This window comes from Enhydra lutris, unplaced genomic scaffold, assembly GCF_002288905.1.
Source record: "Enhydra lutris kenyoni isolate GAN:26980312 unplaced genomic scaffold, ASM228890v2 scaffoldscaffold77, whole genome shotgun sequence".
In the NCBI taxonomy this organism is placed as follows: domain Eukaryota; kingdom Metazoa; phylum Chordata; class Mammalia; order Carnivora; family Mustelidae; genus Enhydra; species Enhydra lutris.
Genome location: NW_019154161.1, coordinates 2,674,984 through 2,694,221, shown reverse-complemented (window position 1 = coordinate 2,694,221; position 19,238 = coordinate 2,674,984). Strand labels below are relative to the sequence as shown.

The 19,238-nt window shown below is 54.1% G+C and overlaps 2 protein-coding genes across 5 annotated transcripts; both read left to right on the top strand.

Moving 5' to 3' along the window:
• Positions 1-4,388: 4,388 nt before the first annotated feature.
• Positions 4,389-14,184, top strand: LOC111160696 (fms related tyrosine kinase 3 ligand). 3 transcript variants are annotated; one of them, XM_022524003.1, is made up of 8 exons: positions 4,389-4,441; positions 4,755-4,821; positions 5,625-5,735; positions 6,232-6,285; positions 6,520-6,663; positions 7,085-7,223; positions 10,630-10,814; positions 13,942-14,165. In XM_022524003.1, the coding sequence occupies exons 2-8, from the start codon at positions 4,789-4,791 to the stop codon at positions 14,146-14,148; spliced, it is 873 nt and encodes a 290-aa protein (XP_022379711.1). In that variant the 5' UTR covers positions 4,389-4,441; positions 4,755-4,788; the 3' UTR covers positions 14,149-14,165. The 3 variants fall into 3 exon arrangements, with proteins under 3 accessions (XP_022379711.1, XP_022379710.1, XP_022379709.1); XM_022524002.1 differs by lacking the exon at positions 4,389-4,441 and having other exon boundaries at positions 4,476-4,821; positions 7,139-7,223; positions 13,942-14,184; XM_022524001.1 differs by lacking the exon at positions 4,389-4,441 and having other exon boundaries at positions 4,477-4,821.
• Positions 14,185-15,298: 1,114 nt separating this feature from the next.
• Positions 15,299-19,066, top strand: LOC111160697 (ribosomal protein L13a). 2 transcript variants are annotated; one of them, XM_022524004.1, is made up of 8 exons: positions 15,299-15,405; positions 17,020-17,092; positions 17,476-17,541; positions 17,741-17,842; positions 18,046-18,131; positions 18,309-18,368; positions 18,647-18,769; positions 18,951-19,066. In XM_022524004.1, the coding sequence occupies exons 1-8, from the start codon at positions 15,391-15,393 to the stop codon at positions 19,035-19,037; spliced, it is 612 nt and encodes a 203-aa protein (XP_022379712.1). In that variant the 5' UTR covers positions 15,299-15,390; the 3' UTR covers positions 19,038-19,066. The 2 variants fall into 2 exon arrangements, with proteins under 2 accessions (XP_022379712.1, XP_022379713.1); XM_022524005.1 differs by having other exon boundaries at positions 15,371-15,405; positions 17,660-17,842.
• The last annotated feature ends 172 nt before the right edge of the window (positions 19,067-19,238 follow it).

Below are 19,238 nucleotides of genomic sequence, written 5' to 3'. Positions count from 1 at the left end.
GCTTTAACCAGCGGAAGGTGACCGCCAGCCAGGTCCACAACCCCCCCAAGTCCAGAGCCCAGGCAAGTGTCCACGCTGCTTCCAGGGAGAGAAAATCTGATTGGCCAGCTTGGGTCAGGCCTCTGCCTCTGAGCCAATCATCTCTGTCCTGGGAGGTGGGCAGGAGGACCTGGTCTGTGCAGCCTCCAATCAGGCAGCAAATACCCAGCGAGCATTCGCTGTGAGTGAGGCGCTGTTCTAGGTGCTGGTGAGACCGCTGGCCTCAGGAGCCCGTGTGCTAGCAGGCGACAGGTGTATTAGGCTCCTGTCGCTGCTGTAACAAAGTTCGTGCCTTAAGTAAAACAACACAAATGTATTATCGTAGGGTCCTGGACATCAGACGTTTGAAGTGGGTCTCACTGAGAGAAAATCAAGGTGTCAGCAGGACTGCATTGCTAGCTAGAGCCCAAGGGGAGGGAGGATCACTTTCCCTGGTGCATGACCACCTAACACTTTTTTTTTTTTTAAGAATTTATTTATTTATTTGAGAGAGACCACAAGCGGGGTGGGGGGGTGACAGGGACAGAGGGAGAAGCAGGGGCTCCCCACTGAGCAAGGAGCCCATTGTGGGGCTTGATCCCAGCACCCTAGGATCACGACCTGAGGCGAAGGCAGACGCTTAACTGAGCCACCCAGGCACCCCTGCATCACTTCTCATTGCCAGCAGTGGCCACTCGAGTCTTTCTCTCATGGCATCACGATGACTGTGATCTTCTCACCTCCCTCCTTCCCTTCCAAATCCGTCTGTGGTGACACTGGACCTACTCAACCCATGATAATCTCCCCATCTCAAGATAATTAACAAAGTCGTATATGCAGAGGCCCTTTGGCCATGCAAGGGAACAATCAGAGGTTCCAGTGGACATCTCCAGGGCCAGGTATCCCGCCCACCGCAAGAGGAGATAGACTGAAAGCACGTGAATAATCCAGAAGCATCTGTTCAGTGCGACAAGGTAGCTAAGCCAGGCTGAATGTGAAGTGAAGAGGGCAGGGAGCAGAGATGGCAGGTGTAACAGGACAGGCGAGGCTTTGCTGCATTAACAACCCCCAGACCTCTGTGGTCGTCAACCACAAGTTCATTGGTTGCTCACACTAGCTGTCCATTGGCGGTGGCAGGGGCCCTCTGTTCATCAGAGCCACGCAGGCTCTGCTGACTTGATTCACGTGAATTGGGCTGACGGAGGCCCAATTCAACATGGTTTCTGCCATTAAAGATCCACTCCCTGCCCTGTTAATCTCATGCAGAAGTGACGCTTGTTACTGTCCTCACTCTCACTCTCATTGAACAAAATGAGTCATGTGACCGTGCCTGAGGTTCCCCCCACCCCCAAGCAGGGTGCAAGGAAGGACAAGGAAGGACAGCCAAGCAAGAGATTCCCAGACGCACAGATGTGGAGGGGACTTCATATTTTCTTATTTACCACCTCAGCCCTCGATTTGGAGTTGAAGAAATTGAGGCTTAGTGAGGATAAGGGGCTGGCCAAGCTCCCACAGTGACCCAGCCAGGGTTGGAAGCGACTCTTGCCAGGCCTGACGCGATGAGACGTATCTCCTGGGTCCTCTTGTGTGCCTGGCCCTGGCAGGGCAAAGCTAGAAACCCAAAGAAAAGTCAGACCCAGCAATCCAACAAGCCCCCAGCCTGTGCTGGGAACCCATAATCCGTACATCTGTGGAGGGGATGCAGGACACCGGGGGACCCAGAGGAGCCCTCGCGCCAGGCTGGATTTGGAGCTGAGGACTGAGGATCTTTTCAAGGGTTTGGGGAGGGGGATGAAGGGGAAGAGATAAAAGGAAAGTGGGCCCTGTGGCAGAAGGGCTGGAAATTTGTCCTAAGGGCAATAGGGAGCCACAGAAGGTGTGTGAGCAGAGGAGAGGTAGGCTCATCTCTGGTTGGAAGACAGAAGGTAAGGTGACATGTACTGTAATAAGAGAGGAAACTCAGGGTACTTGGGGTGCCTGGAGATAGCACCCTACCCAAACTACGTGAGCGTGTGTGTGTGTGTGTGTGTATGAGGGAGGGAAAGATGGGTGGTGGCTACCTTCCCAAGGAAGTTGCCATGAGTGTTGAAGTTTTTTTCCAGCTTTATTAAGGTATGATTGACAAGGAAAGATTATATATGTTTTAGATATACAACATGGTTTTTAAGTGTGTGGAACATGGTAACTTAATATACCCATACATTGTAAAATGGTTATGGTGATCAAGTTAATGGACACGCCCATCGCTTCACAAAGTTACCTTTTTGTGCCTGATGAGAACACTTAAGATCCACCGTCTTAATCAAACTGGAAACAAAATTCAGATATACCCAAAAGCAAAGCAAAAACCAACCTCTAGGAAATTTCAGATGGACAATACAGTATTGATTTTTTTGTTTTGTTTAGAGAGTTTATTATTATTTTTTGAGAGAGAGAGGGAGCAGGGGCAGAGGGAGAGAGAGAATCCCAAGCAGGCTCCACGCCCAGTGCAGAGCCCGATGTAGGGCTCAATCCCACGACCCTGAGATCGTAACCTGAGCCGAAATTAAGAGCTGGATGCTTAAGCGACCGAGCCAGCCAGGCGCCCCAATACAGTATTGTTATTTATGGTCGCCATGCTGTACATTGGATCCTCAGAACTTTGTGAGTTTTGACCAACATCTCCCCATCTCCCCTGCACACACACACCCCAGCCCCAGGCTGGGGCTACTCGCTGGCGCTCTGAATTGCCTTTTTTAGATTCCACATATAAGGGGCGCCTGGGTGGCTCAGTGAGTTGAGCCGCTGCCTTCGGCTCGGGTCGTGATCTCGGGGTCCTGGGATCGAGCCCCGCGTCGGGCTCTCTGCTCGGCGGGGAGCCTGCTTCCTCCTCTCTCTCTGCCTGCCTCTCTGCCTGCTTGTGATCTCTCTCTGTCAAATAAATAAATAAAATCTTTAATAAAAAAAAATAGATTCCACATATAAGTGATACCCTACAAGATTCATCTTTCTCTGGTTTATTTCACTTAGCATCACATCCTCCAGATGTACCCACGTCATTGCAAACAGCAGGATTTCCTTCTTATTATGGCCGAAAGAGATTGCATTGTGTGTGTACACCACATTTTCTTTTTCCATTCACCCATCCATCATGGACCTAAGCGGACCCTTAGGTCTTATCTTGCTATTGTGAATGAGGCTGCAGTGAACAAAGAGATACCTCTTGAGAGACTGATTTCATTTCCTTGGGACAAATACCCAGATGTGGGATTTTTGCATCATGGGGTAGATCTATTATTTTCACAGAATTTTTTTGAGAAAGCATCATACCACTTTCCATAGTGGCTGCACCCATTTACATTGCCACCAGACCTTAATAGACTGAGCCACCCAGGCCCCCTAATACTTCTTTTTGATGGTGACCGTTCTAACTGGTGTGTGGTGATCTCATTGTGGGTGTGATTTGGTTCTCCCTGATGATGAGTGCGTGCACTGTATCCAGAAGGACCATGAGGATCTGATGTGGCTAGAGAGCAGTCCAGGCAGAGGAGAGCATGTGCAAAGGCCCAGAGGTGGGAAACAGCCTGGTGAGAACTTAGTGGTTTGAATGGTCAACCCCCCACCCAAAAGATATGTCCACATCCTTACCCCCTGGAACCTATGAATGTGACTTTATTTGGAAAACAGTCCTTGCAGATATGATAAAGTTGGGGATCTTGAGCAAAGATCATCCTGGGTTATCCAAGTGGGCCCTACATCTCATGACGAGTGCCCTTACAAGGGACACCCAGAGGAGAGACACTTCTAGAGAAGAAGGCCAGGTGAAGACAGAGTTGGGGATGGAGTTATGCAGATACAAGCCAAGGACCCCTGGAGCCCCCCAGAAACTACCCTTAGCCCACACATCCAAGATGGTGGTGAGACTATGTCACAAGGGGCAGTCCCGGAGGCCAGGGCAGGACAGCAACAGCAGGGAGGTCTGTGGGCACCGCTCGCGGTGGGGATGCCCTCTGTTGGCCCCACACGCACCCTTCACCTGCCAACCCCCCACCCCGCCTCGACCCCCTTCTGTCTCTCCCTTTCCAGGTTCCATTCCACTCCGTCCAGTGCCCGGCCCTCCTCCTCCTGGCGCCTCTGTCCATCTCCAACCAGTCTTCCCTATACAAGGCAAGGATGAAGGCCCCAGGCTGGCCGCCTCCTTGCCCTGCGGTCATTGCTTCCGGCTGGGGGCAGCTCCCCCTTCGTCGTGTGTCCCAGCCGGAGCTTCGACCCAGCTCAGGACTCTGGGGGCGCGAGTCTGCCGCCACCTGTCACCACCAGGTGGCGCCCCTCGCTTCAGCCAGATCCACCCCAGCTCACTGTCGCCCCCCAAAATTTCCTTTCGCTTTCGATCTCTGGCTGTCACCCTGTCTGGCCCCTTCCACGCCCAGCCGGGGCAAGCCTGGTGCGTGAGGAGAAATGGACTCCGGGTCCCCGAGAGGCGGGGCTGGGGTCCCCCTCCTGGATGAGGGAGGAGGGATGGGGGTCAGGTCGCTGGGTCCCTGGCCTGGGAAGGGTTCCGGGGACCGGACGTCGGGGTTCTTAGAAGGGGAGATGAGTTTTCACCATAACTGGGGCTCACGCAGGAAGCCCGAGGGAGTAGGAGGCGGAAACTTAGCCACATCAAGGAGCCAAGGGAGGGGTGGGGAGGTGAAGGGGCGGGTGAGGAAGGGGCTGGGGTGTGAGGGTCTGAGACTCCCTCTTCTGTCCCCTCCAAGATCCGGCCATAGGCATGAGGGGCCTCCGGCCGAGATGATAGTGCTGGCGCCAGGCAGGAGCCCAACAGTGCGTATACCTGGGGGACAAGGCAGGGGAAAGGCAGAGCAGTACCAAGGTGGGCGGAGCTGAGAGAGCAGATGCACAGAGGAGGGGGACATGGACAGGGGTAAGGGAGAGAAGGAAGGGGTGGGGCATGTGCACAGGGCAGGGGAACATGCACGGGGTGAGGACATGGGCAAGGGTGGGGGATATGGGCAGGGGTGTGACATGGGTGGGGCGGGGTACATGCACAGGGGTGGGAAACATGGGCAGGACAGAGGGACATGGACAGAGGAGGGGGGACATGGGCAGGGGTGGAAACATGGACGGGGTGGGACATGGACAGGGCAGGGTATGTGCACAGGGGTGGGGGACATGGGCAGGGGTGCGGGACATGGACAGAGGAGAGGGGCATGGACAGAGGAGCAGGACATGGACAAGGGTGGGGGACATGGGCAGGGGTAGGGGAAAGAAATGGAGGGAGGTGGGTACAAACCGGGAAGGCAGGACCCAGGCGGAGGGAGAAACGGGAGAGAGGAGCAGAGAGGGAAAGCCTGGGGCTGAGGCGAGCAGAGATGGGAGCCTCAGGCGCAGCTGGCAGATGGGGAGAGGAGCCAGAAGGGCCAGCGTAGAGGCAGAGAGGAGACTGGGGAAGGCTGCTCCCAGAGGGACACGGAAGCCAGAAGGAGGAGGGCCGAGCCCTGGACGGGAGGGAATGAGACCTGGAAAGGGAGAAAGACGCAGAGAGAGAGATGGGGGCTGGGGGGGCGCAGGCGAGGGGTGCGTGTGGAGCCAACAGAGGGCGCCCCCGCCCCGTGTCGCGCCCCCAGACCTCCCTGCTGCTGCTGCTGCTGCTCAGCCCTGGCCTCCGCGGGACCCCCGACTGCTCCTTCAGCCACAGCCCCATCTCCTCCACCTTCTCGGCCACCATCCGCAAGCTGGTGAGGGGCTTGTCCTGGCCTCCCCGGGCGCCTGCCTGAGGCCCCGGCTCTGTCACTGGGACTGAGCTCCCCGTCTAGGTGTCCTTCTTTAGGGTTCCCTGTCCCCTTTCTCTGGTTCATTGTCCCCCTCACGGGGTCCCTGTCTCCCCCTCTCTCTGTGGGTCCCTGTCCCCCACTCTCTGTGTCCTTGTCCTTGTGTCCTGTGTTTGTGTCCCTCTGGCTCGCTGTCCTGCTTTCTCTGGGTCACTGTCCCATACTCTCCTCATTGGTTCCCTCTCTGTGGGTCTCTGTCCCCCTCAGCTCACTATCCCGCTCTTTCTCTGGCTCGCTGTCCCCCTCTCTCTGGGTCCCTATACCCCGCTCTCTTCATTTGTCCCCTCTGTGTGTGGGTCTCTGTCCCCTTCGGCTCACTGTCCCCCTCTTTCTCTGCCTCTGCGTCTCCATAGTTCTGTTTTCTCCCGTCCTCTGCCTGGCCTGACCCTGTTTTCTCCCGCAGTCTGATTACCTGCTTCAGGACTACCCAGTCACCGTCGCCTCCAACCTGCAGGACGTGAGTCACCGATGGGTGGGGCTAGGGCTGAGGTGGGAAGGAGAGACTTGAGAAGCACCGCCCCTCGGGGGACCAGTTGGCTGACCGGCTGCCATCCCCTCCTCCTCCTCCTCCCCCCCACCCATCCCGGGGATGCAGGACTCCCAGCCCCAGCCCCTCACCCTTCCTGCCCCACCAGTCCAAGCCCCCAGCCACCTCTGCTGGGCAGACCCGAGCTTGGGCTGTCTTTCCCAGGACGAGCTCTGCGGGGCCTTCTGGCGCCTGGTCCTGGCCCAGCACTGGATAGGACGGCTCAAGGCTGTGGCCGGGTCCCGCATGCAAATCCTACTGGAGGACGTCAACACGGAGATACACTTTGTCACTTTATGTGCTTTCCAGGTAAGCCCTGAACTTGGGGACAAGCTAGGGGAGCGAGTTGCCTTCCTGGGGATTGGAAGCCAAGCTATGCTAGACCTTACTGGAGATTTCCTTTGACTAGCAACCCACGGGAGGTGGGGCTAGAACCCCCGGCCCCCTGGGAACCCCATTGCTGGAAAGAGCACTTCTCCAGGGACTAAAGGAGGGCGGGGGTCCTGGGTCCAGTACACCGATTCCGAGTTTATTTCTCAGGTCCTATTGCTGGGCACTGCGTAGGGGTTCTCTCCCCCTAGCAACCCCAGGGGGCAGTGGTCCGAACTCCCTCTGTGACCCAGGCCTCCAAGGGGGGGCCCCCAGTAGGCATTGCCAGGCAGGGAAGGCCCTTAGCCTGAGCAGACTGTGGGGGCGAAGCCCTGGTGACGTCTCCCTCCCCTGCCCCCAGCCCCTCCCCAGCTGTCTTCGCTTCGTCCAGACCAACATCTCCCACCTCCTGCAGGACACCTCCCAGCAGCTGGCGGCCTTGAAACCCTGGATCACCCGCAGGAATTTCTCTGGGTGCCTGGAGCTGCAATGTCAGCCCGGTAAAAGCCCCCCCCAGCATCCCCCAGCCCCCCTTCCCTCCCCCATCCCACAGCCCCTCACCCCCCTGTCCTGGCCAGCCCAGACCCCACCCTGCTCCCACTGGCTGTGTGACTTTGGGCGTGTTCCCCCAAGTTCAGTCCTTTAGCTGGGCCTCAGTTTCCTCACCTCTGACAAGGAAACCATAACCCCTGCCTATTTCTCCAAGGCAGCCCTGTCCTGTAGAAACATGGCAACCGCTTGTGTAAGTGCAGATTCTCTAGCAGCCAAGATTTTTTGTTTTTTATAAAGATTTTTTATTTATTTATTTGACAGAGAGAGATATCAAGTAGGCAGAGAGGTAGGCAGGGGTGGGGGTGGGGGGAAGCAGGCTCCCCGCGGAGCAGAAAGCCCTATGCGGAGCTCCATCCCAGGACCCTGAGACCATTACCTGAGCTGAAGGCAGAGGCTTAACCCACGAGCCATCCATGGGCCCCTCTAACAACCAAGGTTTTTAAAGGTTTTTGTTTTTGTTTTTGTTTATGTTTTTGTTTTAAGTGAATTCACTCCCCCACCCCCGCCAATTGAATGTTCACGGTCGTTACTTTTGTAGGAAATGAATGGTGGTCTTGTTTTTAAAACGTTTTCTTTTAGAATCATTCTAGATTCAAAGGAGGGTACAAAGAAATTGTACAGGGGGTGGGGTGGGGGGCTGGTCCTGGACTCCTTTTACCCATGCTTCCCATTCCTGATAGCACGATAGCCACACCAGAAATACCGCAGGGTCCAGTCCCGCCGTGTAGTCCAGAGTTGATGCCCAGTTTACGAGTCACGCATGCGCACTTGTGTGCCCTCGCGTGTGTTCACGCGCACGCGCGCGTGTTGGTACCTTAGGGCTGGCGGGACTAAGTAGCGCGAACTGGGTGATCGCAACAACAGACGTAGATTATGTCACGATTCTGGAGGTCAGAAGTCTGAAATCAAAGCGTCGGTAGGATTGGCTCCTTCCCAAGGCTCAGAGGGAAGGTTCTGCTCCAGGCTTCTCTCCTTGGGCTTTGCGGATGGCCATTTTCACGTTCACTTGGCTTTCTCCCTCTGTGCACGCCTCCGTGTCCAGATTTCCCCTTTTTATAAGGACACCTGTCATATGGGCTGAGGGACCCGCCCTGATGACCTCATTATAACTTGATTCTCGGTGTAAAGACCCTGTCTCCAAATGAGGTCCCCTTCCAAGGTACTGGGGGTTAGGATTCCAATGTATGAATTTTGAGGGACACAATTCACTCCCTAAAAGCATAGATGTCTTTGCAATTTTATCATACGTGTGGCTTCTTGTGATCCCCACCGCAATCACACGACTTAACTTGACCCCCTTTGAATAATTCCCATCCTTAGCCCTGGACAGCAGCAAATCAGTCCTTTAGAACGATGCTATTGGACTTCATAATTTTAAAATTATTATTCTTTTTTTAAAAAGATGTATTTATTTATTTGACAGAGAGACACACAGCAAGAGAGGGAACACAAGCAGGGAGGAGTGGGAGAGAGAGAAGCAGGCTTCCCGCAGAGCAGGGAGCCCAATGCAGGACTCGATCCCAGGACCCTGGGATCAAGTCCCGAATCGGGCTCTCTGCTCATCAGGGAGCCTGCTTTCCCCTCTCTCTGTCTGCCTCCCTGCCTACTTGTGATCTCTCTCTCTGTTAAATAAATAAATAAAATCTTTAAAAAAAAATTCATCATTGAAATCACAAATCATATTTAACCAAATGTCTCCAGAGTAGTACTATTTGAACACATACCTGATACTGTATTTTCGATTCTATTTTGTTTTGTTTTGTTTTAAAGATTTAAAGTATTTTTTTAAAAATTAGTGAGATATTTTACATCCTTCTGTCCCCTACTAAGTCTCTAGGAACAAGTGTGTATTTAACAAGGATGGCGCGTGGGAATTCAGAGTCGCCAGAGACCATGTGTCAATGGCCCCACGGCTTTAAGAGATCAATGAGAAATAATGTCATCAGAGTATGTGAGAGACTATGCGCTGTGGATACCTGACTTGGCCCAGCATATTAAGGTTTACTTTGGGGCACCCGGGTGGTTCAGTTGGTTAAGCTTCTGCCTTTGGCTCAGGTCATGATTCCGGGGTCCTAGGATCGAGTCCTGCGTTGGGTTCCCTGCTCAGCGGGGAGCCTGCTTCTCCCTCTCCTGGACCCCCATTCGTGTGTTCGCTCTTTCTCTCTCTCTCTCTCTCCAATAAGTACATAAAATCTTTAAAAAAAAAAGTTTACTTTGTGGCCAAGTCCATAACCAGTTCTGTAACTGACCCCATCTTCGGAGGAACAGAAAAAATGAGATTAATTTTCTTGGCAGGATCAGGGTTGAGTCTGTGTGAACGTATTCTTCCCACCTTACCCTGGTATTATTCGGAAGCTTTCTGTCCTTGTGTTTGGTACTGCATCTGTCGAGTTCTCGTCTTTATTTTTCTTTTTAGTAATCTCTACACCCAAGGTGGGGCTCAAACTTGCAACCCTGAGGTGAAGAGTCGCTCGCTCCGCCGACTGAGCCAGCCAGGCTCCCCTGAGAGAGATATTTAAAAACCTTCCCCTCTAATTTTCTTACTTTCTCCCCATACTTCCAATCATCTTGCCCTCTATATTAAGCTTCATTGCTCATTTGTATTTACATTTATGACTGTTTGTTCATTCGACCACATTTTATTAGGCACCTCCTGGGTACCCGGCATTGGCGACACAACTCAGAATGAGACCCAGGTGCTTACACGTGTAGGGTTGACATGCTAATTGAGGCAACAGGCAACAAACATGCAACCAAGTAATTAACAGGAAAAGATCTGAGTGTACTGAGCCCCATGCAGGCAAATTACAACAGGGTGATTGAATCATGGCGTGAGGTGGTTGGCTGGAACGTCGCTGAGGCTTGGGAAAATGAGAACAGCCAGTGCAAAGGCCCTGAGGCAGAAACCTGCCTTCATGTTTAAGGAACAGTGAAGAGGCACATGTGCCTGGAGTCCGGCAGGTGAGGAGAAGAGAGAGCAGCGGGGTGGGGGTATAGAGGGCACAAAGACCCCGGAGCCCACAGGGAGATCACAGCCCACTGAAGGAAAAAGAGGAATAAACAAATCAATACATAAGCACTAAAAATACATATGTCAAATTGTAAAAGAGAATGCAAACTGACCGGGACCACACTGTTCTAAGAACTTCCCGTGTGGCCACTCATTTAATTTTCATGACCACCTTACCCAGTGGGTATAATGAACATCCCCATTTTACAGGTGAGGAGACTGAGGCACAGAGAGGCAGGTGGCCCACCTCAAGTCACACAGCCAGCACCGGGCCTGCTTTTGTTTCCTTCCCTTGTCTGGCCCAGCCCTTCTCCTCAGTCACCCAGCCTCTTCTCTTGCCTCAGACTCTTCCACGCTGCTGCCCCCAAGGAGTCCCAGGGCCTTGGAGGCCACAGCTCTGCCAGCCCCCCAGGCCCCCCTGCTGCTCCTCTTGCTGCTGCTGCTGCCCGTGGCTCTCCTGCTGATGGCTGCTGCCTGGTGCCTGCACTGGCAGAGGAGGAGGCGGAGGACAGCCTACCCTGGGGAGCAGGTGAGTCTGCAGGTGGACAGAGGGCATGGGGAGGTCTGGGGGGTGGCGGCCACAGGTGACCTGTGCCTCCAGTCTCCAGGATGTCCTGCCCCTGTGGCTCGTGGAGTGTGGACTCATCTTGGTGAACCCTTCAGCAGGCTGAGAACCCTGGACTTCGTTGTGGGGGGGTGCTGGGGCCAGGAGGGAGGACAGACTGGAGGCTGGCTGAGGGTCCAGGGTGAGAGGACAAGGCCTGAGTCAGGGCTAGGACCAGCATCATGGGGATGGAGAGGAGGGTCAGGCAGAGTCAGGGGTCAGGGATCAAGAAGGACAGGGCTGGGGCGCCTGGGTGGCTCAGTGGGTTAAAGCCTCTGCCTTCGGCTCGGGTCGTGATCCCAGGATCCTGGGATCAAGCCCCGCATCGGGCTCTCTGCTCAGCGGAAACTCTGCTTCCTCCTCTCTCTCTGCCTGCCTCTCTGCCTGCTTGTGATCTCTGTCTGTCAAATAAATAAATAAAATTTAAAAAAAAAATAGGACAGGGCTGGAGGGTCCACAGCTGGCTCAGTCAGTGGGGTATATAACTATTTTTTTTTTAAGATTTTACTTTATTTATTTATTTGACAGAGAGAGATCACAAGTAGGCAGAGAGGCAGGCGAGGGGGCAGAGAGCCCAACACGGGGCTTGATCCCAGGCTTGATGGAGCCCCGCATTGGGCTCTCCGCTCGGCAGGGAGCCTACTTCCGCCGCCCCCCACCCCCGCCTGCCTCTCTGCCTACTTGTGATCTCTGTCAAATAAATAAATAAAATCTTAAAAAATAATAATAAAAATGAAAAATAAAATAAAATCTTAGGGCACCTGAGTGGCTCAGTGGGTTAAAGCCTCTGCCTTCGGCTCAGGTCATGGTCCCAAGGTCCTGGGATTGAGCCCCCGCATCAGGCTTTCTGCTCGGTGGGGAGCCTGCTTCCTCCCCACCCCCCGCCTGCCTCTCTGCCTACTGGTGATCTCTGTCTGTCAAATAAAGAAATAAAGTCTTTAAAAATAAATAAATAAAATAAAATCTTAAAAAAAAAGGACAGAGCTGGAGACTGACAGGCTTGGGCAGGTGGCACAGATGACCCTGGGTCTGGCCCAGTGGGAAATGTGGGGGAGCAGAGAGATTAGGGAAAGAGGGTGAGCTCAGTGGGGATGGGGGAGGCTGTGAGGGTCCCCAGGGGAGCTATTTGGCTACAGGAGTCTGCAGGCCCAAAGAGAGTGGCCTCCTGAAGCAGGCGGAGAGAACCACCTCTGCAAAGCCCTCCAGGTGTGAAAAAGCTCTGGGTGTTCCAGTAACTTCAGCGAGCCCGGGGTGGGTGTGAGTGTGGGTGTGAAAAGTCTAGGCCTCAAACATCGAGCAGGGGAGCTGGGACTTCCTGCCCAGGGCAGCAGGGAGGCAGGGGAGGTGAGTGATGGAAGACAGGTGTGGAGGCAGGAGTTAGGTGGGCCAGGAAGGAGGAAGCTGGGGAGGCCCTAGTGGGCTCTTGATGGGCCCAGAAGGTTCTAACAAGAAACATTTTGCAATAATTGCTGGCACATACAATGCCTCAGTGATACAGCCCTTATGCTGGGGCTTTCTACAAATTAATTTAAATGAGAAGCTGGTGCCATGATTATCCCATTTCACAGAGGCTGAAACCAAGGCACAGAGAGGTAAACAATTTGCCAAAAGTCACTGAGCACATGAGTGACACAACCAGGATTTGACTCTGGGCATTCTGGAAATCTAAGCTTTTCATTCTTCTGCCTCAGTTTCCTTATCTGTACAAAAGACTCTAATAATAGTCTTTCTATCATAGAGTCATCTGGAAGTTTAAGTGCATGCAAAGCCCTTAAAGAGAACACAATGGAAATCATCACAAGCCATACATGTTGTTGAAAACTTTCGAATAATTGGGGCACCTGGCTCTCTCAGTCAGTAAAGCATGTGACTCTTGATCTCCGGATTGTGAGTTCAAGCCCCACATTAGGCATAGAGATTACTTAAAAAAAAATTTTTTTCCCCCAGGGGCACCTGAGTGGCTCCATCAGTTGGTCTCAGCTTGGGTCTTGATTTCAGGGTCATGGGTTTGGCCTGCCTTGGGCTCTACAGTGGATGTGGAGCCTACTTAAACAAACAAAGAAAACAAATAACTTCCCCTCTACTTAAAGTTCTTGAGGGGCGCCTGGGTGGCTCAGTGGGGTAAAGCCTCTGCCTTCAGCTCAGGTCATGATCTCAGGGTCCTGGGATCGAGCCCCGCATCGGGCTCTCTGCTCAGTGGCGAGCCTGCTTCCTCCTCTCTCCCTCTCTGCCTGCCTCTCTGCCTACTTGTGGTCTCTGTCTGTCAAATACATAAATAAAATCTTTAAAAATAAATAAATAAGTAAAGTTCTTGAAATTTACATTTGCGAAAGTAGACTGACCTGCTCAAGTTTTGAAAAAAAAAGTTTTCAGAAAAAGGAGAAAAAAACAAGTTTTCCAAGTACCCAAGATCAGTTTCTTTTTTTCTTTGGGGGGATTGGGGGAATAGAGGGAGAGAGAGATAATCTTAAGCAGGCTCCACGCCTGTGGGACTGAGTCCCCCAACACTGAGATCATGACCTGAGCCAAAAAATCAAGAGTCGGATGCTTAACTGACTGAGCTACCCAGGCACCCCCAGGATCAGTTTCTAAATTTAAGTGATTTTTCATTTCAGCACTTGTTTCTGTACAGTAATTTTTATTACAATATTTTTGGGAAAGGGTAGCCAGTTGGGAAGTTTTCCTCATATCCTTGCTCCTGTCCACTCCGCTTCCCTGCTCTTTTAATAAGCACACTACCAGTTTAAGTTTAAATTAGGTAAAATGTAAAACTCAGCTCCTCAGTTACCCTGGGCACATTTGGAGTGCTCAGTATTCCCACGTGGCTGCTCAGTGGCTGTGTGGGAGAGCACGGATCTCACCGGTTCCATCTTTGCAGAACTCTGCAAAGTTCTCTTGGACAGTGATGCCGTGACACATAGTGGGCACTCACTGGAAATGGAATTGTTTGCAGTACTGAGTCTGTGCAGAGCGCTGAGCTTGGTGCTCTCCTCTGTGCACGGATCCCCAGATGGCCCAGTGAGATGGACACATCTATCATCCCATTTTACAGAGGAGGACACTGAGGCCCAGCGAGACGAGTCACCTGCCAGAGGACACAGAGCTGGAACTCCGAGGAAGTCAGCTAGAGACTGGTCCCTTCCTCCACAGCGCTGCCCCGCTCACTCTCTCCCCAGGATGGAGGCAACGCCAGCCCCCAGCCCCAGCCCCAACTATCCCCATCTGTACAAAGTCCTTGTCCCCAGGAAATTGTATATAAATCATCCTTTTCTACCAGCTCTTGCCAGGTACTGTCTGTAGATGGGACAGGGGGTGTGAGTCCTGGTTTTTCTGTTAATGCAAAGTTTCATCTGGTACCAAGAGACCCCCGACAGGGGCCTGAGCCAGTGCGTGGCAGCCCTGGACCCTGACCACGTCAGAAGCTGGCCTGTCGGGGCTCCTGATCTATGTGGGAGAAGACTCGCGACCCAGGGAGCTTCGGTTGAGCAGGACACACGTTCTAATGTCAGCAGTCCAGGCACTCCGGGAGCCCGCGGCGGGTGACCTGACCCAGCCCGAGATCCCAGGACGCGCTTTGGAGGAAAGGACTCTTGAGCCAAAAAGTCCTGGGACTGTGAGAGGTCAGATCTGAGAAGGTAGGGCTGGAGGGGGGCCATCCGAGGCAAGCGGTACAGTCGAAGAGAAGACCCAGCAGTCATCTGGAAGCCCTTGTACACTCTTAGATCTCATAGGGAAACCTACTTCCACCTGTGGGTTTTTGTTTTTTTTTTTTTCATTCATTTGACAGAGAGAGAGAGATATCACAAGTAGGCAGAGAGGCAGGCAGAGAGAGAGGGAAGCAGGCTCACCGCTGAGCAGAGAGCCCGATGCGGGGCTCGATCCCAGGCCCTGAGATCATGACCTGAGCCGAAGGCAGAGGCCTAACCCACTGAGCCACCCAGGCGCCCCTACTTCCACCTGTTTTACAGATGGGGATACTGAGCCCCACACAGGGCCGCGGTTCGCCCAGGTCAGGAGGAGGCAGAGCAGGCACCAGAATCCAGACGTTTAAGCCCAGACTGAGCGCTGAAGGGAGAGCCCACTTGCCCCCTGCGGGCCACCACGAGCCCTGCAGCCTGCTGTCGCGTTAGCGAGTGACGGCGCATCCCTCCACCGCAGACACCCCGGCAACCCCCGAGAGATTAGCAGCCCCTCAAAAATATGGCGGCCAAGGCGGACCAGCCCCGCCTCAGCAGAGCCGCTTCCTACCCCCACGTGATCTCTCGCCCGGCACACCAATGGCCACCTAAGAGCCGACGAGAAGGATTGAACCCGGATTGGACAGTTAGAAGACGACCCGCCTTCTAGCGTGGCCCCCTCTGCGCACGCGCGAGACACTTGGGCCAATGAGAAGACGGAAAGCTGCCCGTACAGCCCCTGCGGCGTCACTTCCTCCGCCCCTGTTTCAAGGGATAAGAAACCCTGCGCCGAACCTTCCTCCTTTCCCAGGCGGCTGCCGAAGATGGCGGAGGGGCAGGTGCGGGCTCCGCGCGTGCCGGGGAGGCGTGGGGCGGGGTGGGTTCCAGGCCAGAGCAAGGTTGGGCCCTCTTTTCTCTCGTAGGTGCATTGTGAAACCTAAACTCGATAATTGAGCGAAAAGCGAGGCTTTGGACCTAAAAGAAGTCTGTAGCAGGGGAATAATAAGAAAATACCGTGACGGTTTCTTTGACCCGGGGCTGACTAAAACGCGGCATCGTCCCTTCCTCGGGCGACTGTGGGGGTTCCCAACACGGGGAGAGTTACTTTAAAATTAGGCCTTGTTTGCCTTTTTCTTAGCCAGGCCTTGGCTGAATCGGGCCCGTGTGTCCCCAGCGGCGAGGAAGCGCGCGGGAAGCGCCTGGGCGGCCTTGAGGTGATAGAGTAGACCGAGGATCGGCCAAAATGGAGGCCGCTCCCGCCCTGCCCCAGGCCCGCGTCACTTCACCTTCGTGGGAGTGCTGGTCCGTGCCCTGCAGCTCTGGGCGCTGTGGTGGGAGATCTTACCCGGTGGTTCCCGAGTTCCTGCCTACAGGACGACCGGGAACGCGTTGCTAGTCTTCCCTTGTTCGTTGGGGCTGACGGATGCTTTAAAGGCGAGGGAGCTGATAAAAGGCTGCGCTGCCCTTAATTACCTGGGGGCCCTCGAGGGGCGCAGCAGAAGCTTGGCTCCGAGTTCCTGGACTCCTCGTCTGATTTCTTCCATGCAGGGGAGGGGATGGCTGGGGAAAGGGTGTCCGTGTGAATTGGGTGTAATGAGTCCGAGCGGTAGGGGAAGGAAGAGGTGCGACGGTGGAGTCAGGAAGGTGGTAGAGTTCTCGGAACACGTGTTCTGTGCCCTCACTGAGTGCCTGGTACAGTCGGCCTTGTGTTTGGTGTCGTTCCGTTGACTTAGCAGAACGTTCCTGAGGCAGATACTGTTATCCTCATCTTCCAGGTGAGGAAGCTGGAGATTTTTAGCCAAAGTCACATTGTCAGGAAGTCTGGCTTTAGATTCTGTACCCTTCTGCCTTCCACCAATCACAAGTGTTTAACAAGCGCCCGGTAAGAGTGGGGACGTGACTCGTGAAGAAGCTAAGGATTTGGTTTTGAGCGGTTCGTCAGGGATCCAGAGCTGAATACAGCGTAAGGTAGAGCAGAGGCTCCGGGCTATTCTGCAGGGCCTCACCTACGCTGAACCTGTTCCTTTACTGATCGTTCTGTGCTGGAAACTAATACCCTTGAGAGAATTAGCCTGTTGGGATTCCACAACTTGGTTCAGGGATTACACATTCTAGCTGGATCAAAGGACAGAGTGTTGCCAACCTTTGTTCAAATCCCAGCGCATCCTCTCACCCTTGAATATAATTGGGGCTTAAGAATTCCGGCCCTTCAGGCAGCTGAGATGTGGGGAAAGGCCCTCGTTTTATTCTGTTCACTGAAATTGTGAGTCAGCCATTTGCTTTCTTGCCCACATCTGTACAGTGGACCCTGAGTCCTAGTTTCCAGGGCTGTTCATGGGTAAGAGGCACTCGGGGATATGGTGAAAGAAACAAGTAAAAAGCCATGCTTGGTTTGGGTTGGGGGGAGTCAAACCTGAGGTTGCATCTAAGCATTTTCACTTTATTTCCACCAGGTCCTGGTGCTCGATGGCCGAGGCCATCTCCTGGGCCGCCTGGCGGCCATCGTGGCTAAACAGGTGCTTCTGGGTAAGTCTGCTCTGTCCACAGCTCCCCGGTCATGAGTCCCAACCAGCGGTCAGTGATGAGCAACAATCACCATCTTTCGTTTGAGTCTCACGACTGTGAGATCAACCCCATGCACCGCTCTGAGACCAGGCAGCTACCCCCTCTCCTGGGATCTGGGGCTCTGAGATGGAAAACTATTTTCCATCAGGCTGTTCATTTAAGCACAAATCCAGCTCTGCTGGGGTCTTGGGTTTCTTGTGCATGTGGTCAGCTCCACACGGGCAGAACCCTGTTTCCGGTTCGCAGCAGTAGCTGGGCACATGGATGGTGGCCGGTTTGTAGGTAGAGCCCTTGGGTGGCTTCTAGTCTTTGTCCTTATCTGCCTCACTTTCCTTTTCCTCTAGGCCGGAAGGTTGTCGTTGTGCGCTGTGAGGGCATCAACATTTCTGGCAATTTCTACAGAAACAAGTGTAAGTTAGGGCCTGGGAGAAGGGCTGGAGAGGGTGGACCTGGGAGATTCTTGGCCTTCACTGGCTCCAAAAGTGAGCCCACTAGTGGTGGGAAGTGCTCATTTGCGTTCCCTAACAGGCCCTTGGGAGTATGGATGTGTGTGTTGAAGAAGTTAGCATGTGGCTGGGGGCTGAGGCCTCGCACGCTCTCTCTCCCCAGTGAAGTACCTGGCCTTCCTCCGCAAACGCATGAACACCAACCCGTCCCGCGGCCCCTACCACTTCCGAGCCCCCAGCCGCATCTTCTGGCGGACAGTGCGAGGTGAGCTGGGCCTGAGGACTGCAGGGGGCGGTGGGATGGGTGGCCAGTGATGAGGACTTCTCCCACCTGTGTTCGAGTTCTCCAGACCATGAGATGACTCCACATGCACTACCATCTGAGGCCACCCCTCTACCTGTTCGGGGGGGTGAGGTGGGGTCCTTGTGAGCCCCGCAGAGCGAGCCTGCTGTGCCTCCCACCAACAGGCATGCTGCCACACAAGACCAAGCGAGGCCAGGCTGCCCTGGACCGCCTCAAGGTGTTCGATGGGATCCCGCCGCCCTACGACAAGGTGAGCTCGACGGCCGGCTGCGCAGCATTCGTGTGTCTGGCGTCCATGATGTTGCAGTTGTACCTACATTGTTTGACTCTCATGAGAACAGCACTGGCTGAGACGCTGCTCCAGCCAGCCTTCTGCCTTGCCTGTCCCTTACTCCAGGGCTCTTAAGCCCCTCTCCTTCTCCAACAGAAAAAGCGGATGGTGGTTCCTGCTGCCCTCAAGGTGGTGCGCCTGAAGCCTACGCGGAAGGTGAGTTCCAGGTTTCACCACGTTGTCTCACTAGGGGGCAGCCTTGAGGCCCGAGACTGGCAGATGATGGCTCTTCCTCACGATGGTCTGCGGATGCCACTGTGGGCAGTGCCGATAACGCCTATGGCTCAGCTGATGCCAGCAGGGGCACTGTCTCCGCGGGTGGGTGTGTCTCTGCTGGGGAAAGTTGGGTCCTGTAGGACAGCTTGTCCGCTCCCTCTCCCATAGCCGCCCTGGCCCCCCTTGCTCAGGACTTCTTTCTTCTCCCTCCCCCATAGTTTGCTTACCTGGGGCGCTTGGCTCACGAGGTTGGCTGGAAGTACCAGGCAGTAACAGCCACCCTGGAGGAGAAGAGAAAGGAGAAGGCCAAGATCCATTATCGGAAGAAGAAGCAGCTCATGGTAAGGATGGGCCAGAACCCGAGGGCACCACACTCCTGGGCAGGGCCTTGTGGGTGAACTCTCTGGACACCGTGGTTTTTGGTCCGAGGGGCCTCTGCTTGAGCCCCAGCTTGGGGCAGAGAGTACAGGTGGGTTCCCGGGCAGCAGCAATTGACCACCATCTGTCCTCTTCACCCCACAGAGGCTACGGAAACAGGCCGAAAAGAATGTGGAGAAGAAAATTGACAAATACACAGAGGTCCTCAAGACCCATGGACTCCTGGTCTGAGCCCAATAAAATTGACTGTTTGTTCCTCACGCTTGGCCTGGCCTGCCCTTCCTCCATCGCCGCCCTAGGATATGGGGACCTCCCAGGGGCTACTGTCCTCGAGCCACAGGCAGCCTGGGGCTTAGAATCCTGGGAACACAGAAAGGGTTTTAGTCATTGCTGTTAAGCTTTCTTAAAAGGTGAAGAAAAAAAACTCTTTAA

What these genes read in the sequence shown, in the direction of transcription:
- LOC111160696 (XM_022524001.1), top strand. Translation starts at nt 4,516, where the DNA reads ATGGGGGTCAGGTCGCTGGGTCCCTGGCCTGGGAAGGGTTCCGGGGAC. An exon ending in CGCCAGGCAGGAGCCCAACA is followed by an intron (nt 4,822 to 5,624) that starts GTGCGTATACCT and finishes TCGCGCCCCCAG; the next exon opens with ACCTCCCTGCTGCTGCTGCT. An exon ending in CGGCCACCATCCGCAAGCTG is followed by an intron (nt 5,736 to 6,231) that starts GTGAGGGGCTTG and finishes TTTCTCCCGCAG; the next exon opens with TCTGATTACCTGCTTCAGGA.
- LOC111160697 (XM_022524004.1), top strand. An exon ending in CAATTTCTACAGAAACAAGT is followed by an intron (nt 17,542 to 17,740) that starts GTAAGTTAGGGC and finishes CTCTCTCCCCAG; the next exon opens with TGAAGTACCTGGCCTTCCTC. An exon ending in GGAAGAAGAAGCAGCTCATG is followed by an intron (nt 18,770 to 18,950) that starts GTAAGGATGGGC and finishes TTCACCCCACAG; the next exon opens with AGGCTACGGAAACAGGCCGA.